Below are 22157 nucleotides of genomic sequence, written 5' to 3' on the forward strand. Positions count from 1 at the left end.
GGGTACAGTCACGAGAGGGTTGAGAAAATATTTGGAACTAATTCCTGGTAAGCACTCCATAGATTCACTGCAAAAAACAGCTATCCTGGGAACATTACACATACTACGGAAAGTGCTACAGTGCGAAGCTTGAAGCCTGAGTGGTGAGGTGCATCACTGGTTCAAGAAAAGGAATACCAGGAAATAAACCTGTGACAAAAGATGATGATGATGATGCTGATGATAATAATAATAATTCAATTCAATTCAATTCTTTATTATTAATGTGCCGAGTCAACAGCCGCAAGGCCAATTACAGACTCAGCACAGTGTAGATGACTGAATTACATTACATACAAACTTATTAAAAGTCAAATAATAATAATAATAATAATAATAATAATAATAATAATAATAATACAAAACAGAATGCAAACAATAAAGGTCTGTCAGTATAAGGCCAACCATTAGCCTGAATACTGGAGTAAAAGCAACTCCCGAAACGTCGTGTATACCAAGTATATCTCAGGCACTGGGCAGTATTTGAACATCTAGACTTTCATTCAATACTCCTTACCTCATCAGTAGGCTTGTATGGGAACTTGTATATTCATATGTGTGGGGTAATGTAGAATTCCTTACTGTGATCGCATCAGCTTGAAGCCTCTTACTTTGGCATAATGACATGTCCGGGAACTCTGTTTCAGTTTCAAGCATAACTCGAGCCTATGATTAAGAAGGAAGCATACAGATGTTGTGTTTTCTCTTCCGTTTGAAGCAGAAGTTGCAAGTTTACATTCATGACCCGTATTATTCGAAGGAACAAACCAGAAACAATTAAACTGCTAAGTACCTGAAGCTCTCTCTAATTTGCAACTTGATTTTTTTTACCTGCAATGCACTTCTCGTGTCGCAAGAGAATGCTTGAAGAGACACAGGAATGACAGGACGACGAGTGTGTCGAGTTTCTTGTACGTGTATTAATCACACGTGTAGCCTAGAAACAGTATAGGTTATGTGTCGGAAAGTATTCTTCCTTTCAGGGGTCACAGGGGCTATGCTACAAGCCGGAAGGTCGCGGGTTCAAGTCCCGATGAGGTCATTGGATTTTTTTCTATTGACCTAATCCTTCCAGCTGCACTCTGGCCCTGGGGTCGACTCAGCCTCTAACAGAAATGAGTACCAGGAATTAATTAAATCATTTTCCTGGGGAGTAAAGCGCGGCCGGCGCGTAAAGCTGACAACCTTACCGCCATCTTTGAGCCGATTGTCTAGATAATGTGGGACCCTCAACGTCTCACAACCCTATGGGCCTTCACGGCCTGGTACAAGGATAGCTTTACTTTACTTTACATTAATAGATATATTCAGTATCTAATGAATTATGCTCAAAACAATTTTACGCAGTCTTGAGCAGCATCTTTCAGGAGAAAGAAAAGAAGGAATAAAGAAGTGAAGGAAAGATGAAAAAGAAGGAAAGAAGGGAGGAAGATGGAAATGAAGCGTGAAGGAAACTTAAGAATAAATAAGAAACGAAGAAATGAACATGAAGAAAAGACGAGAAGAAAACAGGAATGAAGAAATAAGATAGAAAAAAAGAAACGAAGGATGAAAGAGGAAAAGAAGGAAAGAAGGTTGAAGACAAGAGGAAGGAAAGAAAAATAAAATGAAGTAAAGTAAAGAAATTAAAGCAAAAAGTAAATGGGACGAAGGGAAGATTCTTGGAAGGAGCGCATTTCAGTTCTTCTTTTTAAAATCCTGTCCTGCAGTGCGAATTGCTTCTATGCGGAAGGACAACTAAATACGCAGTAGACCGTGACGCTTTGCGAAACACGTCCGCGGTTAGTGAAAGCCTGGCGACATCCCAGTATACTCTACACGCAAAAGACGGCTCCGTTATCAAAACCAATTACTTTGGACGCAATTTGGCTTTCGTTCTGAAAGGCCTGAAGAAACAGATTCGAAGTTGTGGAACATTTGGCCGTATCTCTATTCACTGTGTAAATAATAATTTTCGGTTTCCTGTGAAGGCCATATGGAGACATGAAGGATGATTACGTAAGCAACTGTCGTGCTCTTGGAATAAGAATATTTTATACCATCCGAAGACAGCGATGAAAAATCGTACTGGAGAATATATCGCGTTCCCTGCCGACAGCGGAACCATGTATGCACCTACCATGGCATGGCAGTGCTGTCTACCACGTCAAACCAATTACAGTTGTTATCCACACCAATCATATAACCGACCCATAGGTTCACTACATGAACAACGCCCATTTTTCTCCATTAATATTCCCTTTGATTGCAGCATTCTGTTGTGATTTATACGTATTATCAAGTGATGGAGTGAATAAGATGTGGTTTGGATTAGAAATTGTGTTTATCGAACACTTGCGGAACGTAACTACATGTAACTACGAGAGTCTGAGTTACACACTTCAAAGGTCATTGTAACCACAGCACACATAAAGACCTCTCAGTTTGTTATGCCTTCCCCAGTCGTTACGTGGTAACGGATCCCAACAATGTACTCTTCTTCCGTGCTAACTTCCTCGCTGAATGGCGGCTGGCTCGCAACTACCTCCTACTCTTCTAACTGCCGTCTCAAGACTCAAAGACTCACTTCTAATGGCAGCTGGCCTTCGTTATATAACCTCAGTACAGACCGCACAGAGAACACCTCTTTAAGCAGATCTTATATTGTTGCGTGCGTGTCTGTTGCCGCAGTTACCTAAAAACGACAATAATTTACAGAGCTATTTTATAGCAGTTTATTTCGCAGTCGTTGCCTAGAAACGAGTATACATGACACATTGGTCCCGAGGGCTGTGTTTATGACTTCAATGATCGGCCTAACCTTCCTACCTGTGGCTCGGTTACTTAGCAACTGCTCCCGCTGCTCTCTCCTTAAGGCTTCTCGTCCCGAGCGGTTCCCTGAAAAAAGTGGGAGCTTGTCCAGGTGTACTGCCATCATCTTTGTTCCTTCCTGAGCGCTGCAGGCAAAAGTTCCATGAGTGGCTGGTGCTCCTACATCTCTGACCCTTAAGCTGCAATAGCCTCTTCTTTAGCTTGGGCGGTGGCCGGCTCCTCCATATTGTCTTAACACTCATTTTCCGCAGCATTCGCCCTATCCTCTGGGGTCGGCTCCTTAGTCTCCAGACAGGTCTCCGTCTTTTGTAGGCAGGTCTTAATCTCTTTTCTCCAGGCCCTTATCTCTTCGTGGCCGACTTTCACCGGCTTTAGGTTGGCGTCCTCCTTTTCCTTGCATGACATCTGTCCTGGCTTAGTGGATATCCATCCGGGAGACGAGGGTACCTTGAAGTACTTCAAAATTCTCGTTATTGGCCTCTATCTTTGTTTCCATCCTTACTTGTATGGCCTTCATTTCTTCTAGCCAGGCATCCATCTTGCTTCAGCTCGACTGAATCAGTGCTATCCAGTCCCACTGCTGACGTCAGTTGTCACGGTTCTTGCAGTGCCATCAACAGACTTATATAATATTAATAGTGTATGTTCTTAACCGCTACATGTTTCCACCGTATTTCCGAGTCATCTTCAGATGATAGACGCACTTGAACATCAATCATGTGAATTGTGAGTCGATACATTGCAGTACAACATGGGTCTCTTGTTCATGAGCAATATCCAATTGGATGTCTGTCATACGGTCAAATAGTGAAGTATATAAGAATAAACGGGAGAATATTCGTTCAGTCATCAGTAATCTGTCAAGATGACAGGTCCACAGTCTCTTCCAAAACAGTTCCTCCACTTAATGGGATCTAGAGCTTTCTCCTTCAAATGAAAATATCCTCTTCTGTCCCCAAGGTCATCCAGCATCTTCTTACGTCTTCTTCCTCGTCTTCTTGTCACTTCTATCCGCCCCTCTATCTTTCCTTCAATAACTTCTTTTAGAAGGCAGTTTCTGCGTAAGATATGACCAATCCAATTAGCCTTCCGTTTTCTTATTTCGTGTAGGCTATTCCTCTGCTCACTGACTCTAATTAACACTTCCTCATTTCTCACATAATCGGTCCAATTGATTTTCTCCATCCTTCTCCAACACCACATTTCGAAACTTTCAAGGTGTTTCTGATCTACTGCCCTAAGTGTCAAAAGTTTCAGCCCCATACAGAGCTATGCTCCAAATGTAGCATTTCATTAGTTTCTTTCTCAAATTTAAGTTCAATTTGCTGGTAAAAATATTCTTCTTCTTGCTATATGCAGCTTTTGCCATGGCAATCCTGGATTTAATTTCACACGTACACCGTGAGAGAATATGCAGGCAATAAAATTAATTTAAATGTAATGTTCTGTCTGAGAATGCGGCTATATTGAGATGCATATTTTGAATGTGTACCTTATTGTTTTATTTTTGGTTTAGCTGTGTTAAAATTATTACTAAGTTATACTCGTATATTAATATTTACGGTCGAAATATGTAGTGGGTATAAGTAAACACTACTAATGTTATATAGTTGTGTTGATTATATTGATGACATTTCCTTGGTATCAGAGTAAGGCAGGCGGGACGATCATCAACATTCGGCATGCCCTGGGGTCAATCACGCACTTGCTATAGGTAACATTTCCGAAATGGGAAGGAATTCTCTATTAAGGTACAGGATACTGCATAGAAAGTATTTCCTTTCAGGAGTGCAGTACGTGTATGCGGCTTCTGAGATCCTCACTGGGTATAAGAAAAAGGTAAAGCTATGCCTCTAACAGGCCGTGAAGGGCCCATAGGATTGTGAGACGTCGAGGCTCCCACATTTTCTAGACAATCGGTCCACAGATCGCAGTAAGGTTGTCAGCCTTATGCTCCGGATGCCTTTTACTCCCCAGAAAGATTCCTGGTACTCATTTCTGTTAGAGGGTGAGTCGACCCCAGGGCCGTAGTACGACTGGAGGAATTAGGTCAATTCAGAAAATGCACCTTATCGGGACTCGAACCCGCGGCCTTCTGGCTTGTAGCATACTGCCTCAAAATTGTAACTTGTTGCAAACGGAAGGAAAAAGGAGTAAAGTGTAAACTTATATTATAATTTAAAGTATTACATTTTATGTTGAATATAGCATCTAGATAATATATGAGAAGACTGACTGACTAATAACTAACTAATTAACTTACTAACTAACTAACATTATGGAGCTGAACCCTTCTTGAGAAGCCGCCAGTTGTGCAGCAACTCAAGAATTTCCCAGTGTTTTATGGAACCCTAAGGTTCATTAACGTGTTCACAAAAGCCCTCTACTGGTCCACATCCTTAGCGAGATCAATCCAGTCCATACTACCCCATCCTACAACTCTGAGATACATTTTAATATTATCCACCCACTTACATTTTGGTCTTCCTAGTGTTTTTTTTCTTCTGAATTTTCCACCAATATCCTATATGCATTCATCTTCCCCATTCTTGCTACATGCCCTGCCCATCTCATACTCGTTGACTTGATCATTCTAATTATACTTGGCGAAGAGTACAAGTTATGAAGCTCCTCAAATATAAGAAGACAGGGCCACTGAAATGACTTACGAGTATACACATGCTGAAGGAGGATGAAGAGACATAGGAAGACGTAGGAGTAGATGGATAGAACAGCTTATATTTCGAACCTCAGGACTGCTTTGAAAGCATTCACACCTTGTGACTGAAGAAGAAGTTGTTACAGAAAACGTAGGACGCGAACAATGGAGCCCATTGAGACAGGCAGTTCTCAAGATCCCGTCGTGAAAACTTTATTTCAGTAAAAGGCAGAAAAATCTTAAAACCGTTTAGATTATCACTTTCTTGTGTGTGTGTTGTGGTCTGCTACTTCCACGCTATTGCTCTGTTCATGACCACAACATTTTAGTCTTGTTTTTGTACTATAGTAAGGCTGCTGGCCGTGAGATTTGCATTCATTGGAAAGTACAGGAATGATGTCTCTGCAGCCACGACGCGAAGGCACCTAGACGTTTTCTGAATTACCTTGCGAGTTACCATGGCATACAAGCATTCACAACGGGGTGTAAGTGCTTCGAGCCCATGTCTCTTTCAAACTCACTCCATAAACTGCAAACATCTTCCTGGTTTCTTTCCTGGCTTTTTCTTCGACTCCGAAAATGGAGGCATTTTCTTCCACAGATACTATGAAGAGCTTCCTAGTACTGCAGGGCCTTACATCTCAAAGGTAGCAGTGTTCACATTCATCTGTCTGAGAACTTCAAATTGAATACCAGTTGTTGTCAATATCCCTCTTTCGAAGATTCAAGCTCGACTCCTGTTACCGAAGTAATGAGACATTATATGGCCCTATGCTTACCATATGTCTTAAAGCGGCCTCCGTAGTCTAGAGGTAACGTTCCCACCTCATGACTCGTAGTACGAGGGTTCAAATACCCGGCGGAGGTCGTCCAATTTTTAAGGGCGGAAAAATTCAGGGAACAAGTCCTCCGGGAGGGACTTTAAGCTGTGTGTCCCGTGTCGTAACTTTACGGCACGTAAAAGAACCTCATATCCCCAAAGGGGATCACTGAGCCAAATTCCAGGACGTTTCCCGCCCAACAATAGTCTCTAAGGCCTCTGATAGATGGGGGAAGNAACTAACTACCGTATGTCTTCTGTATGTGTACCCAAATTCAACATATCAGCACTGTGTGGACGGACGGATTTCGAGTAAATTAATGTCGAATGGGAAAAGATCATTTGGGAGGACTGGTCTTAGACGAATTTGTAAGAATGACATCCGGAAAGTAAAGATACAAAGTCCAAAAAAATATTTGTAAATCGTTTATTTTTGAGGATTGACTTGTAGCACCTTTACAACACAGCATTCCTTACTTTTCAACATAGTCACCATGGATCGCAATGCACTTACTGAGCCTGGGAACGAGTTATTTTATTCCAGCGTCACGTAAATCTCCCGCCTGATCTCATGGTCATGAAGAACAGTTCTCGAAACTTCTGGACACTGTTGATGAAGTACATCGATGGCTAAACGCCCGTCAGCACGAAAGTTTTCATCAGTTTTTGGATTGTTTCATCAGTGACAATGGATGGCCTTCCACTCCTTATTTCATCATGAACATCACTTCTTCCCGCCCCAAATTCACGACACCATTTTGCCACATTTTGTCTGTTCACATCTTCACAGTAAATAGAAACAGGCTGGCGATGAATTTCAGCGGCAGTTTCTCCTTTCGAGTGAAGAAATCGAATTACTGCACGAACCTTACCTTTGGCGGGATTTGGAACCGACACGGCCATTTTAAACACACAGTGCGAGCACAACGTTGCCGTGACTCTGGCCGGTGAACTCAGCCCTGTCATACGGTTCCTATCTCACACGGCAGCACTGCCATTTCTGGAAGAAAAAATCGCCCATGCATATTTACCGGGATTGTATCTTTACTTTCTGGATATCCCTCGTAATATTAAAATGGTTCATAAGAGATAGGACATTTGTGTGTGATCCCCTCAGGATAGGGTTCAGCGACGGGCCCTTATGAACATTCGGGTTCCATGAAAGGAGAACAGTTCCTTGACTAGCTGAACAATTATCAGACTTTCATGAAGGATTTTGAGCCATACATTAAATTATTATGTTGCCTATAGTAGTGCCCACTAACATTTAACTTATACTTCCAGATCATATCTGTTTATAATTTAAATTTGTAACTTTTACACTTTCAGATCCGGACTTCGCTTCCTGCGAAAGGCCGTGCAAAGAACTCGACTGGCCGATGATCTGTCGGATTAAATTGACACTTGAAGTCTACCAGACATTCAGTAGGTAGGTCTCTGCTTCGGTACCAGAACTTTGTGTTATTTTTTTTTAATTTTTTAATGTGAATGGTTATTATTAACATATTAATTTGCTGCTAACACACGGCTCTCCAATCTGGGGAGAATATTTGGACTTTACAGGAATGAAGAAGTAGGTGGGTGAATAAAATTTTGCAAATAGTAACTTCGTGATTAGGCCGTGCAATAGCTCAGGCAGTTAGTCGCCGTGTACCCACCGCTGCGGTCTTGCTTATGTCATAGATCAGGTCATGTGAGATTTGTGGTGAACAAAGTGGCACTGGAGCAGATTTTCTCCGAGTACATCTGTTTCCCCTGCCAATTCTCTTTCCACTGACTGCTCCACACTCATAATCTATGGTCCGTGGCTGGTACAATAGGTCAGTTAGTGGCCGACGTACCAAGTCGACTCATTTTCATTCCACCCCAAGAAAATAAAACGAAAATTTATGATAAGTATTCTTTGACAAATATTGTTCAAGTGGTCAAATGAAGGAGAGCCGGTCACGGTAGCCGAGCAGTCTAAAGCATGCACTGTCTTCGCCCGCTCGGAAGCCGGGATGGTGGGTTCGAATCCCACTCAGGGCATGGATGTTTGTATGCGTTTTTCTGTGTTTGTCTACAGGTAAAGGCCTTGCGACGAGCTGATCACTCTCGCAAGGAGTCCTTCCGTCTGTGTAAGATCTAGAAAAACCGAAGTGAACGGAAGTTCATGGAGGTAGGCCTAGGCCCACTGGGGCTGTAGTGTCAAGGAAAAGAAAAATGAAGGAGAAGGAGTTGTCGAGAAATATACTACAAGAGAAGAGACCACGTGAAGAACATAAGCATAGATGGGGGGTTAATTTACTTGTGTATGTACTGTATTTACTTGTACTTTATTCAGTGACACCCTTAGTAACTCAGGCAATTGGTGTAGTGTCGAATGAGAGACTGATTAATGAATAATGAATTTGAAAAGATGTAGAAGCAAAAGATCGTGGCCTAATTTGACGAATTGTGCTGTATAATAAAACGAAAACTTCTGTACTGTCGGTTTCGAAGGCAAGTTTCGAAAGGGCATCTCTGGAATACAAGTAAGAATCCTTACCACTTGGGCAAACTTGCTAGCTGTTAGAGGATAACACAAAAATTGGTCTTATAAAACAGACTGTAAAGCTGCGGACTGGATTAAAGTGTCTCAGTATACGAGTTCTTGTGAATACTGCAATGCAAACTTCAGCTTCATCCTCAAGGACTCTGCTCCATGATGTTGCTTAGATGTATATTTATTTTTATAAACGCTACAAGCAGGTGCTCAGTAAATAGTTGAACTGAACGTGAATTGTTTTTTATAAATATTGTGAATTATTTGACGTAATTTTAAAGAGATAAATTTAAAAACATGTAACCCAAGGAAAAGCGGTCTGTAATAACGTGAGCCGGGCACGAAGTTACATTTGCACAGCTCTGCTTTTGACATAAAGAATGTTATTAATGGTGTTTATAGAAGTTATATAGGCCTAAGTTACACTATTGTGACATGATACCTGAAAGCCGGAATAGTCCGTTGCTAGACAACGGCTCCTTAGGCACGTATCAGTAGCAATGGATAAGCTTGTAAAAACCAGACTGTTGATACGAAATTAACACACGTTTCTGCAATAAACGGATCATCAGATAACAATAGAGGAACTGTTAGATTTGGTGATCTCTGTTCGGTTCGCACCGAAGTTGTAATAGGAGGACATGTAATTGGTTCATTCATCACAATCCCGTATGGAAGCGGGATCGATTACCTATGCAGTAGCCCTGCGAGTCGTAGGAGGCGACGAAAAAGAAAGTCTCGAATCTGAGAGAGTAGAATATGGTTGCGAGTCCCACGCGACTCTGACCCGAGAAATGACTGCGCTAGCGAGGACCAGCAGCATTTGTGAACGACAGACCCGTCTTCTCGTCACGGAGAGCCCTCCACATCAACAATGCTGCAACTGACTGACAGTAATAAAAATCTGGCCGTAAGCCGCGGGTGGGTGCTTTATTCCAAGACAGACTGACCGACTGACCGTCGGTTGTAACATAAGACTCAGACTCAAACTTATTCATTTGGGATACCCGTGTGGAGGTTACGCTACTCGCTTCTTGGCAACGGCTCAGTAAAGAGATTTCCACGCAGGCGCAATGGCGTCACACTGCAACAGTACTATCACGTGACTTGTTTTCTGTGTTAGCCATGCGTCACCTCTATAACGAATATCTGTTTAAGGTAGAGTTAGAGTGTGTGTGTGGAGAGTTCAGGAGAGCACAAGACAATTGAGAGACTAATGCAGAGTGCTTACAAGAAAAGTGCATGGAAGACCTGACGTGTGTGTTATAATTACAGGAATCTTGGAACTGTTACAATTATTTGTAGTGATAACTAGTGAATATTCAATAAAACGATTCACCAATTCAACCCCGCGTCTTAGTCACTAAAACTCGCGAGATCATTAAACAGGGTCCACTTAGAGCATGTGAATTTATAAATGTGATTGGAATAAATATTATATATCTAATGCATCTTTGAGCATCAGTATGCTTTATAGAAGAGGACTGACTGACTAAATGAGTAACTATGTAATTACCCCTTTGACAAAGTAGCTGGTTGGTAGAGAAACGACCTAACTTACAGGCTAATATCTGTCTTCAACGATAGCTCCCTGTTACTAGAACAAAAGGGGCCGCGCCATAGCTCAAGCGATTAGTCGCTGGCTTCCCACCGTGGCGGCCCGGGCTCGATCCCGAGGTCTGGTCAAGTTTGATTTGTGGTGGACAAAGTGGCGCTGGGGCAGGTCTCCTCCTAGTACTTCGGTTTCCCCTGCCAATCTTCATTCCACCAATTGCTCCACAATCAGCCTCACCTAGCATCTGGGGCTGGTACAATAGGCCAGAAATGGCCGCAGTACAAGGGACTTAGTCCCACCACACTAGCAATAGAAAATATTACTAAAAACAACAGTAGTCTGTGTGACTTGTGTCTTAGATGACTTCAGGCAATGCAACTTAGTTTTCTAGTGTTTTTCGGTATAAAACCCAGAGGATACGGTGCCATTCCATGGTAAAGGAGTTCAATGTAAGTGGTACGTACAATAGCCAGTGAATAAAGATAAGGCAATTTTGTACCGGTGCTTAACTAATTAAGCACTACTCCATGTAGGTGTATGGGGGAGTGAATGTGTAGATCCACATTTTTCTGACCTCGGCACTAAGTGGAGGCGAGTGGTCAGCTTCACGCCCTGGCCGCTTTACCCACTGGGAAAGAGCCCCTAATACCCATTTGATTGGAGGCTGGGTGGGCCCCAGTACCGGTCTGCACGACGTGGAGAAGATAAAATTCTTGGCCCTACCGAGACTCGAACTTCGACCTCTTGGTCGTCCAGCCCGTAACCAATCGCAGTACAGACTACTCTATCCCGGTTCCGTTAGGCAGTGTGTGTGAATTATGTGCAGCAAAAGGAAAGTTTCCTTTACAAGCATAAAAGACGGCAAACGAAAATTTAAATTAGGCGGGACTACTGAAAGAAAGTGAAAACATGTTAGACAAATGCAGTCCACTTCAGTGAAGGCAGCGGCACAAGACGGGGGCTGCTTTATGAGTGGCGCAAATGAAATATTCTCTGTGGTCGCTGTGCGGGGGCCGGGAGGGTCCACCCCTTGTACATTCATTACGTCACATGTCAATATCATAATACATCATCCTGTTACTAATAGAAGGATGTAACCGGTGATTTACGTGACTTTTGCTTGTGATATTCTCATGTGTCAATAGCTGAGGGTACAAAAAAAAAATGAAAAGCTGTCCCTGTAACGGGCCATGGAGGTCCATAAGGTTGTGAGACTTCGAGGGTCCCACATTTTTCAGACAGTTGGCTCGCAGATGGCGGTGGGGTTGTCAGCTTTACACACCGACAGCTTTTAACCTAAGGAAGATTCCTGGTATTCATTTCTGTCAGAGGCTGAGTCAATCCCAGGAACATGGTGCGGCTGGGAAAATTAGGCCAATTGAAAATTCAATGACATCGGGAATTGAACCCGAGACCTTCCCGCTTGTAATATAGAGCCTCAAGCAACTACGCTACCGCGTGTCGTTATATTATTACATGTGAGTGTCTGCTGCAGTCTCCATGGGCTCCCGTTCTTGTTCTGGCAGGTCGTGCGGTAACTGTCCACACAATGCTTCCGATTGCTTCAGGAAGTTCTGTGTCACGGCTGATGGATTCCAGAGAGGGCTACTCACAGCCAACCGACAGATGCCAGGGCCAGTCATACAGGTGAGAAGGCATTTGTGCGCAGAAAACAATATGTGAAAATTTGTTCCCACTGGTGGTAATGAGAACAAAAATTTATCTTCAAGATAGTAATGTTATGACTGAATCCTGCTGTGTCCATCATTCAGGGTTTTTATTGGCGGTGTGCGCTGTCATAGCCTTAGCGTCTCACATTTTGTCTTTATGGTTTAATTAAAGGAGCTACCGGTATCGGGATTAGATATCACAGAATGGTAGGATGATCAATAAATTATGAATTAGAAAAGATTTTGAAGCATCAGCTCTTAGCCTAATGTGGACACTACACCGAATTTTTCCTGGATGTACTGAGGAAACCCACGAAAACCCTCAGTCGGGTTATCAAGTGTCCTGCTATAACAACCAGCACTGCATTCTTTCAAGTTATTCCCCTGCAGTAGTAGCTAATGTCTGTGGTTACGTTCCTCTACCACCTCTTCATGGGCATGAGTCAAGTGTGCAGAACTCTCTTTCTGTTGGTAATACTGCCATATCGTACCCAGTTGCTTCACTCCTCCGCTCCTCGTGAGCATCATCAAGGGCACAAGCAAACAACAACGAAAATTATTTTGTTGTCTTAATTTTAGGAACGACGTCGTCTCGAACGTTATTGTGCACCAAGCCAAAAACTCGTTTTGAAATTTTAGGCAAGAAAGACCCTGAGCTTCCGGACTTCACATTTTATGACTGAATTTTGTAAATGTCGAATAGTACTTTGCACAAAAATGGTGGGCTGCAAAACGAAAACTTATCGAGATTTTTGCCTTCCTGTTTGTTGATTGTCATCATCAATAACGTGTCCTTCCATTGACTTCCTCTTAAATAATTTAACGCTGTAATGAGAGCAGTTCTTGTGATCCTTTATCTTTGGAGAAAGTTTCTCCAATCAGGAAGGGCTTACCCTTTTCTGTGAGTTGATATTTCATTACTTTATTAGCCGAAAAGACCGCAAGGAAAACAAAGTAAAGATTTATTTTTTATATTATATTTCAGCTTCCTGTTGTATTGAATTATCACTCATACAATTTCCCTTCCGTCTATAGTGTAACACACTTTTATATTTTATTTTATTTTACATTCAACTCACTAAAATATCAGTTAAAATGTATTTAAAAGGTCATTAAAACATGTATATATATTTTATGGCTACAGGTTTCGGCCTCACAGGGCCATCTTCAGGCAACATATTTTGATGGAACCCAATGCACTGTGCCTGCTTATACCAATTGTACTCGTTGATGTACGTTTTCAATATTCTCAGTTTTGGTGTGTTGAGAATGTCTGCTCTTTTCCTGTCTTCGTATTGCGGCTTGTGTGCCCCTTTGAATGTGCCTCTCCTTTGGCTTGCTTCATGATTGAAACTGTTCCAAATTCGCGGAAATATAGTCCACTCTGACTTAGCTCCCCTTCTCGGAGCATGCCTTATTTCGATTTTCAGTTACCCCTTCCTACTCTCTGTTGTGGCGGTGGACAATCAGTGACATTAAATCGGTGGTTATCTACGCGTTTGAAATGGTGCCTGCCTTCCTAATTATCGGATTCATGACGTTCGATACTCTGATATGAAGAGGAAGAACACTGAACAACATTTGTGCCGATGATAATTAGAACTACCTTTCCCTTTTAGTAAAGCCTACAATGGCATCTCGATCCTAAGGCCCGGCAAGGTCAACATTTGACGCCTCGATTTCAGAAATGGACTTCAGTGAATTCAAAATTGTTTGCATTTAGTTCAGCACAGAAAGTACTTTATAAATTCTTTTTCTTCATTTTATATGACAAGAAAGGACTTTCGAAATTCTCACAGAGGGTACTTAGGTTACAAGAAGTTCAATTTGGCTTTGCCTTAAGGATCTTATTTTAGGATTCTTTCACTTGCTTATGGCGCTCAATGAAGTAACACCTTATCCTCGCAAGTCGGATTGTGTCCCCATACCCGACCTTCGCAAAATTTAATGTCTATTCATATCTCTGCCAAAGCTATTGGGCTGGAGGCAACGAAAAACATATGTTAACATTTTAGGATTCTTGTATTTTTATTTGTGCGAGGTTAAACACAATTATGTGACCAATGCGCATGTGCATATGTGTTTGCTTAGAGGGACAATGGTCCGTGTTATAGCTGAGGTGGTTAGTCGCCGACTTCTCACCGCGGTAGCCCGAGTTCGAGCTCAGGTCACCTCATGTGGAATTTGTGGTGAAGGAAGTGGCGCTGGGGTAGGTTTTCTCCGAGTACTTCGGTTTCCCCTGCGAATTTTCATTCCACTGACTACTCTGCACTTATCATCATCATCGTCCTCTGGGGCTGGTACAGTAGGCCAGTAGTGGCGGCGGTGCCAAGGGGACTGTCTCACCCCACCCCAAGAATTTGAGAGAAAAAAAAAGAAAACTAGATTGCCAAGCCTGTAATGAGAATATTTTTTTAGGAACCCCTTCAAAATACAGGACGTGTATGACTAACAATAATTTGGAAGGCGATGTTACAGCAATAAGAATTAATTTTATTCACCGTACTAAACGGCTACCGTTGACGAAAAGAAGTGACTACGAAATGCTTATTTCTTTTAAAGACAATTTCGAGGTGATACAGTCTCACATGAATATATGTTGGCAGTCGGGCGTAGCGTAGTGGATTGAGGCACTATGCTACAAGCCGGAAGGTCGCGGGTTCCATTCCCGATGAGGTCAACATATTTTTTTCAATTACCTAATCCTTCCAGCCGCATTATGGCCTTGGGGTCGACTCAGCCTATATCTGAAATAAGTACCAGAAATTTTTCTGCTGTCAAAGGGCGACCGGCGCATAAGGCTGACAAATTCACTGCCATCTGTGAGGGGATTGTCTACAAAATATGGGAGCCTCAACGTCTCACAACCCTATGGGCCTCCACGGCCTGTTACAGGGACAGGTCTTTCCGTATCAGTACCTCCGACTGTGTAGCAAAGAGGTTCAAACTTGAGACTGCATCTATTGTCTGGATCTCTAGTTTATCGATGATTTCTTCTCATCTTGAAACTGTTCAAATAAAATTCGCAAACATATTCCACGGCGTGTGACAATGAAATAACATGAATATGCATTAATTAGGTTCAATATTCCAGCTGTCTATTCCAAGCAGGGCCATCTCAATGCATCTTCATCATGAGGTTTCAGAAGGAGCAAAACTAGACGCTATTCAGACGTTTAAGATCTTGTTTTCTACATTTGGACGCTGATGTCATGTTGTCTCTTGTTATTTTTGCACTTCCAACTTTTACCCTCGTTGCCGCTGTCAACAGGTAGCAAAGGAGTTAGTAGTTTAGGAATTCCCCTGCAGGCCAGCGTGTATAGAACTGAATATATGAACACGACGCGAAACAAATACCAGCATCGAAGTCGTGTAATATGTAACTGCGTATAACAGCTACATCACTTGAGCGTGTTTCAAAATTTAAATATTATAGAACAAACAAAAAACAAACTCCATGGCCTGTAGTCCGCAAGCGAACCATACCGATCAAGCGACTGCCGCTTGTCGGCGAAGTTAGTGCCAACTTTAGCGGATAGAGGATGTCGCGTAGTCAGCGCAACAAATCCCCACGGCCGTTGATCTCGGTTTTATAGACCGGAGCCGCTATTTCCTTGAAATAACTCCTCAATTATACTGACGAGTCTGAGTGGACCCCGTTCCAGACCCACTACTTCTAAGAAGATCTGGTAGCGCCGGGAATCGAACCCGGGGCATCTGGATGTGTAGCCGGGAACTCTGGCCACTAGACCACAGAGGCGGTCAATATTATGGGACAATATTAACAAATGTAGAAGATTTTTGGCAGAATTATGAGAAGAATAAATCCTAGAAGTAGATATTTTGTTTCTTTCCCTCCGACTGAGAGCTTAGAAGTTAAAGAAGCACAAAACTATACTTCGTTATTTTCTGTGTTCGTATAATTAAACTTCCGTCCGGATACGATAAATCCAGAAAAGGAAAGTGACTTGCGCGGAACTATATGCATTCTCATGAAGACAAAATCGGATATTCGAGCTCCCCAGAAGCATTTAAGAACACCTAAAGAGTTCCAACCAATCCCCCCAAAATTTGGTCACGATTAATCTAAGAATCTCCCATCTACCGAAGGTCACGTCTATTTACAGATGTCGCTGTAGAGAGCTAGAAGTGATACCCATCTGCATATGGAGGCTGCTGCAAGCAATAGCACGGAACGTCCTGTAACAACGATACTGTGTTCCAGGTTTGTGAGAACGACATATTGTTGGTGGATGTCGTCAATCGGGTGCCGGGACAGGGGTTTGGAATCCATTGGCGGGGCCAGCCGCAGAAGGAGACTCCGGTGATGGATGGCGTGCCCATGGTGACACAGTGTCCCATCCCGAGTTCAACTACATTCCAATACAAGTTTCGTGCCTCGCGAGCTGGAACACACTTGTGGCACGCTCAAACAGGTACACCTAGCAGCTTGAGCTATCCGACTGTGTTGTGCTTGCCCTGTTGGGTGTCCTTCGACACTAGGAGCTACCTCCAGACGTGGAAAGCAGCTGCCGGTAACATCCATATATTTAAACCTGGCCGTTTTCAATGACAATCCGCAGTTGATTTGGTGGAGCCCACTAAATGAGATAAGAATTGCGTGATGTGTGCGTCTTAGTTACAGTGCGTCACCTTATCCCCCTCCACTATGCAGCTGCGATCTCTTCCTCCCTTCTTCTTTCCATGTTTCTCCTCAATGTACAACCCACAGGCCAGGTCTGAAAACACGGTATGTGTTTTGGACAGCGGCAAAGGAAAAGGGATGCTAATCATCGAGGGAGATAGGGCTGGTGTTGACAACCTGCAGCCCAGTGAGTTTCAAAGTGTGGTCCACGGACCACAAGGGGTCCGCGAGATTATTTTTTTCTTCATATTATAAGTTAAAAGCAAAAATATTTTCTGAACGTGTTTTATATTTTACAAAATCTCTTTATCTGAAATAATGGTAAAACAAATATTTTGGACTCGAAATTGTGTACGGGTATCTGTGACCCAGTCATTTTTGTCAGTAAATGATTGAGGTAAGAAAATGTGTTGTAATAGGTACTGAATATTTTGTAAGCATGGTACAGGTATTAGAATATTTTAATATCATTTGTTTTAAGTTGATTTAAAGATAAGTTAGGTGAAGAGAAATTAGGGGTTCTTCAGTTTACTGTATGTTGCAAGGGAGTCCCGGGACTGGAAATGTTTGAGGATGGTTGTTTCAGCCGTAAATAAGCAATTTTTAATTTGTAGTTATCACTTGCCTTGCCGTATAAGCTGAAATATATGAACCTGTCATAATTCTACCTAAACAAATACAAAAAAACAAAACAAACTCCGTGGCCTTTAGTCGTCATGCGAACCATACCGACCGACCGCCCGCCGCTTGTCGGCGAAGTTAGTGTCAGCTTTTGCGGATAGAGGGTGTCGCGTGGCCAGCGCAACGAAGCCCCACGGCCATTAATCTCGGTTTTCTAGACCGGAGCCGCTATATCCTTGAAATGGTCCCTCAATTATCCTGCCTACATAAATATGGGACAAAAATGGATGAATGAGTTTGTGTACAGACTTAATATACATATGACTGAATGCAAGAATGTTCTTGGGAAGTTATTTTCTTAATCGAGTTATCGTCTTTAGACATTTGTAAGATATTTATTTTAAAATCTGAATCAACTCAGTGTTGCAATTTCATTTGTGGATGATGGAATTTATTTGCTTCTCTGTATCTATTCACATTCAGTACGGTCCGTATCCTCACGTCCGATTTCACCAAAACTTACATTCGTATAATGGCCGCGCCATAGCTCAAGCGGTTTGTAGCTGGCTTCCCACCGCGGAGGCCCAGGTTCGATCCCGGATCTGGTCAAGTGGGATTTGTGGTGGACAAAATGGCGCTGGGGCAGGTTTTCTCCTAGTACTTCGGTTTCCCCTGCCAATCTTCATTCCACCAATTGCTTCACAATCACCCTCACCTATCATCTGGGGCTGGTACAATACGCCAGAAGTGACCGCAGTTCAAGGGACTTAGCACCACCCCACTTACTTACTTACTTACTTACTTACTTACTTACTTACTTACTTACTTACTTACTCATGGAGCTGAGCCCTTCTTGAGGAGCCGCCAATGCTGCAGCTACTAAAGAATTTCCCAGCATTTTATGAAACCCGAAGGTTCATTACCATGTTCACAAGAGCCCTCCACTGGCCCCTATCCTGAGCCAGATCTATCCAATCCATACCATCCCATCCTATCTATCTAAGATCCATTTTAATATTTTCCACCCACCTACGCCTTGGTCTTCTCAGTGGTCTATTTCCTTCTGGCTTTCCCACCAATATCCTATACGCATTCCTCTTCTCCCCATTCGTGCTACATGCCCTGCTCACCTCAACCTCCTTGACTTGATCATTCTAATTATACTTGGAGAAGAGTACAAGTTATGAAGCTCCTCATTATGCAGTTTTCTCCAGCCTCCTGTCACTTCATCCCTCTTCGGTCCAAACATTCTCCCACCTCACTAGCAATAAAAAAATACATTTGTATAAAGTTTCTATCAAATCCTGGCTCTCAAAATTGGCGTTTCCTCTTCAGTACAATAGACCTGAAGTTCTCATGGCGGTGCATATGAAGACTACGGTCTTCTGGAAAGCGTTGTCTTAAGGTTTCGGAGGAACTCTGAAGATAAATAGAGCAGGTCCCTTCGAAACGTTGGCCAAAGAACCAAAAGACATGATGTCACATCCGGAGGAGCGTAATTTTTTCGCTTCAGATATCTCAGCTTAAATTTTTGTACTTTTTTTTCGTTGCCTTCATGCTTGCTGCTTCCTGTTTGCACCTCATCTCTCTGTGCGCAAGCCCTAACTTTATTGGTGGTCTTCATTATGCAGTTTCTTCTTCCTTCTCTTACTTTCTCTCTTTTAGGCAGCGTCTACGCTAGCGCACAAAATGTGTCCGTTGTAGCGAACGTCGTGACGTCTCTTGTAGAAATAAACAAGAGAGGCGAACCCTGCGCTTTCTTCTGGCTCCATTGCAGACAGAAAACTACGCACCGCATTATGCAACTGTGTGGTGTCCTCAGCAACGTCCGTCATAAAGTACGTTCGTTGCAATGGACTGATTTTGTGCGCTCGTGTAGACGCTGCCTTAAGTTCAAATAATATCCTCAACAAAAATGCGTTGTATAATATTCTGTAGCCCACGGTTCTTCAAGCTGTGGTTCACTAACCCAAGGACCCGCGATTTACTTTAACCCGGGTCGCAGGGTTCCCAAGAATTATTTAAAATAGAGTTGTTTCCACTCATAATTTTGAGGAGTTAGTAATATTTAATAAGGCACATCAGGAAAGTGTACCAACAGTCTTCGAAACATTTCGTAGTTTACTTCAGTCATAAAGAGGATGTGAACCTGTTTAGAGTTCTGCTGTTACAGTATATCAAGGGAGAGTCTGTGTGAAATCATGTACTGTTTCTGGACGTTGTTGTATCACAAAGTTTGAGAACACTTGCTGTTACCCATTGAAGGTTTTATTTGTTACCAAATGATTGTTCATATCTCAATTTTCTTCTATTTTAACCTTCATGAACAGTTCAGTATCCTTCAGTTCCTTTCTTGCAGTGTTGCATCATTCGGTCGGAGTTCTAAAGGTTCGAGCCAATTCTGTGATATGGTACGTTGTTACTTATTGACCTAATCCATTGCGTGCTTCTTCGTATAAGAACTCGAAATTATCGATCCTGGATATTTTATTATGTAATTTTAAGGACAATTCCCTTTCTCTCTTGCTGGATATAATTTACTTCTGGCAAATTCTTTTGCTGTAGCTAATGACAGGTTTCAGTATGCTGGATAACTTGTATCAGTCGAGTTTCATAACCAACTTTCTAAAATGTTAACGTAAGAGAACACGCTGTACTTCCTGGCTCCGCCCACCAGGCAACCTCACTTCACTACTATACTCAGATCTTCTTTCCAGCAGCTCCTTCGTTTTCTCATTATTTATTGCCTTATTTTTTTTCCTGTGGCGCTACAGCCCCAATTTGGGCCTAGGCCTACCTCCATGAAACTCTCCGTTTCACTTCCGTTTACTAGATCTTAAACATTCGGTAGGACTCCTTGGGCGGGTGATCAGCTCGTCGCAAGGCCTCTACCTGTACACAAACACAGAAAAACACAGACACACAAACACTTACCATCCATGCCTTGAGTAGGATTCGAACCCACGATCTCGGCTTCCGAACGAGCGAAGACAGTACATGCCTTAGACCTCTCGGCTACCGTGACCGGCATTTATTGTCTTATACGTTTCTATTTCCAAGATATCTTCAGCGATCTGCTTTTACCTATCTGTAATATAAATGCATTATGTCTCCCGTTTACTTCGTCATCACAGGTGTTTGCAAGGAGGTAATATATAGAAAAAAACTCATTGGTTTAAGTCCGCAAGCGAATTATACCGACCGAGCGACCGCCGCTTGTTGGTGAAGTTAGTTCCATATTTAGCGGATAGAGGGTGTCGTGTGGTCAGCGCAAAGAATAACCCAGGCCGTTAATTTTCGGTTTTCTAGACCGGAGCCGTGATTTCCTTGAAACAGCTCCTCAATTATCCTCACGAGGCTGAGTGGACCCCGTTCCAGACCCACTACTCAGAAATTCTGGTAACGCTGGGAATCGAACCCGGATCTCTGGATCTGTAGCCAGGAACTCTGACCACTAGACCACAGAGGCGGCCAGGGGGTAATATAATGTACATATAATATATAGAGCCATCTATATATACTACTGTTTCGTCGCTAAGCAACAATATACGTTACAGTATAAAAGAATCTACTTCATGCTTATGGACACTACGATTACACGCCATTGTGACGTTAAATGATAGAAAAATGCGAGGTCACAGACTTTTGTTTTCTGAACATAATTAGGAAGTACGAGTAATTCAATCTTTCCCTGTTTTAGTGGTTCATTCATGTGTCAGTTTGAAGACGAAGTGCAAGGAGACGTTATGGACGATGCAAGCAATTTCATTGTTTCAGTACTGGCTATTTTAGGAGAAAGCCGGGCAAAGGGCTACTAATTTATAGGGTCACACACGGGCAAACACAAATATGAAATGTTAACACCATCTTTTCTTATAAATTATCAGGTTATGAGTAGAACTTATCACTGAAACTCTGCGATAAATTAAGGTCAGTTGTTCCCATTCCAAAACCTCCCACTTTATCAGGAGTTCAGCTTACGGATGGGATATTCGGCGCCCTGATTGTCCGACAGTCAGCAGGACGAGATCCTCACTTCAAGGAGTACGATGTTGATGACCCGAATCACGTGATCGTGATCAATGAATGGAGCCATGGGTTCGCGATCCAGCGGCTCCTGGAGTCCAACCCTGGCACTAGCTCTGCATCTCTTCTGATCAATGGTCGCTCCCAAGCAAAGGTAAGAGGCTCTGCCAGAGACGTTGTTAATAATGCCATGGTGTTGGTTTGTTACGCCACATTCATGTTCAGCACCGTCCGAAGTATGTTTAATGAATACAGACTAGTATGTACATTTTCATGTATTTTCATTAGAATGCTGGACAAAATAATAACATAAAACAGCGAAAACTCTTTGAAAGTTTGGCAGGGTTTAAATCCTGCGCAATGATGAATAATTCTTAATATGTACTGAATTTTGTAAGGGGATTATGGCAAGACATGCAGTGTGCATGGGGAAGACGAGAAATGTATACAAAATAGTAGCTGGAAAATCTGAAGGTTATAGAATACTTGAAGTCTAGGCACTGGCTGGATGATAATATTGAGACTGACCTGATGGAGTATGCAAGTAATTTGTCTGGCTCAGTGTAAGGAATAGTGGTGACAGAGGTTATCATTCTGAGAGTTTCATGACATGCGGAGTACTTGACGGGTATCTACAAAACCCTCAGAATTATGGGTTTTTGGACTTTTTCCATCGTCTATAATTCTAGGAAATAGAAAACACGACTTTTCGGAAACTGGATCTCTTTTCGTCTTCAGGTGAGGAAGACAGGATGGAAGAGCTAACCTGACAGGCGTTGTCCAGTGA

At 42.5% G+C, this 22157-nt stretch overlaps 1 protein-coding gene across 4 annotated transcripts in view; it reads left to right on the plus strand.

The window, feature by feature from the left end:
• LOC111864459 (laccase-4) overlaps window positions 1-22157 on the plus strand; it is a 77866-nt gene that overhangs the window by 41566 nt on the left and 14143 nt on the right. For all 4 annotated transcript variants that reach the window (XM_023851717.2, XM_023851716.2, XM_023851718.2 and 1 more), the window contains exons 2-5: window positions 7659-7758; window positions 11935-12055; window positions 16304-16514; window positions 21313-21524. In XM_023851717.2, the coding sequence (XP_023707485.1) occupies window positions 7659-7758; window positions 11935-12055; window positions 16304-16514; window positions 21313-21524 (644 nt within the window). The remainder of the gene's footprint in view (window positions 1-7658; window positions 7759-11934; window positions 12056-16303; window positions 16515-21312; window positions 21525-22157) is intronic.

This window comes from Cryptotermes secundus, unplaced genomic scaffold, assembly GCF_002891405.2.
Source record: "Cryptotermes secundus unplaced genomic scaffold, Csec_1.0 scaffold621, whole genome shotgun sequence".
NCBI lineage: Eukaryota > Metazoa > Arthropoda > Insecta > Blattodea > Kalotermitidae > Cryptotermes > Cryptotermes secundus.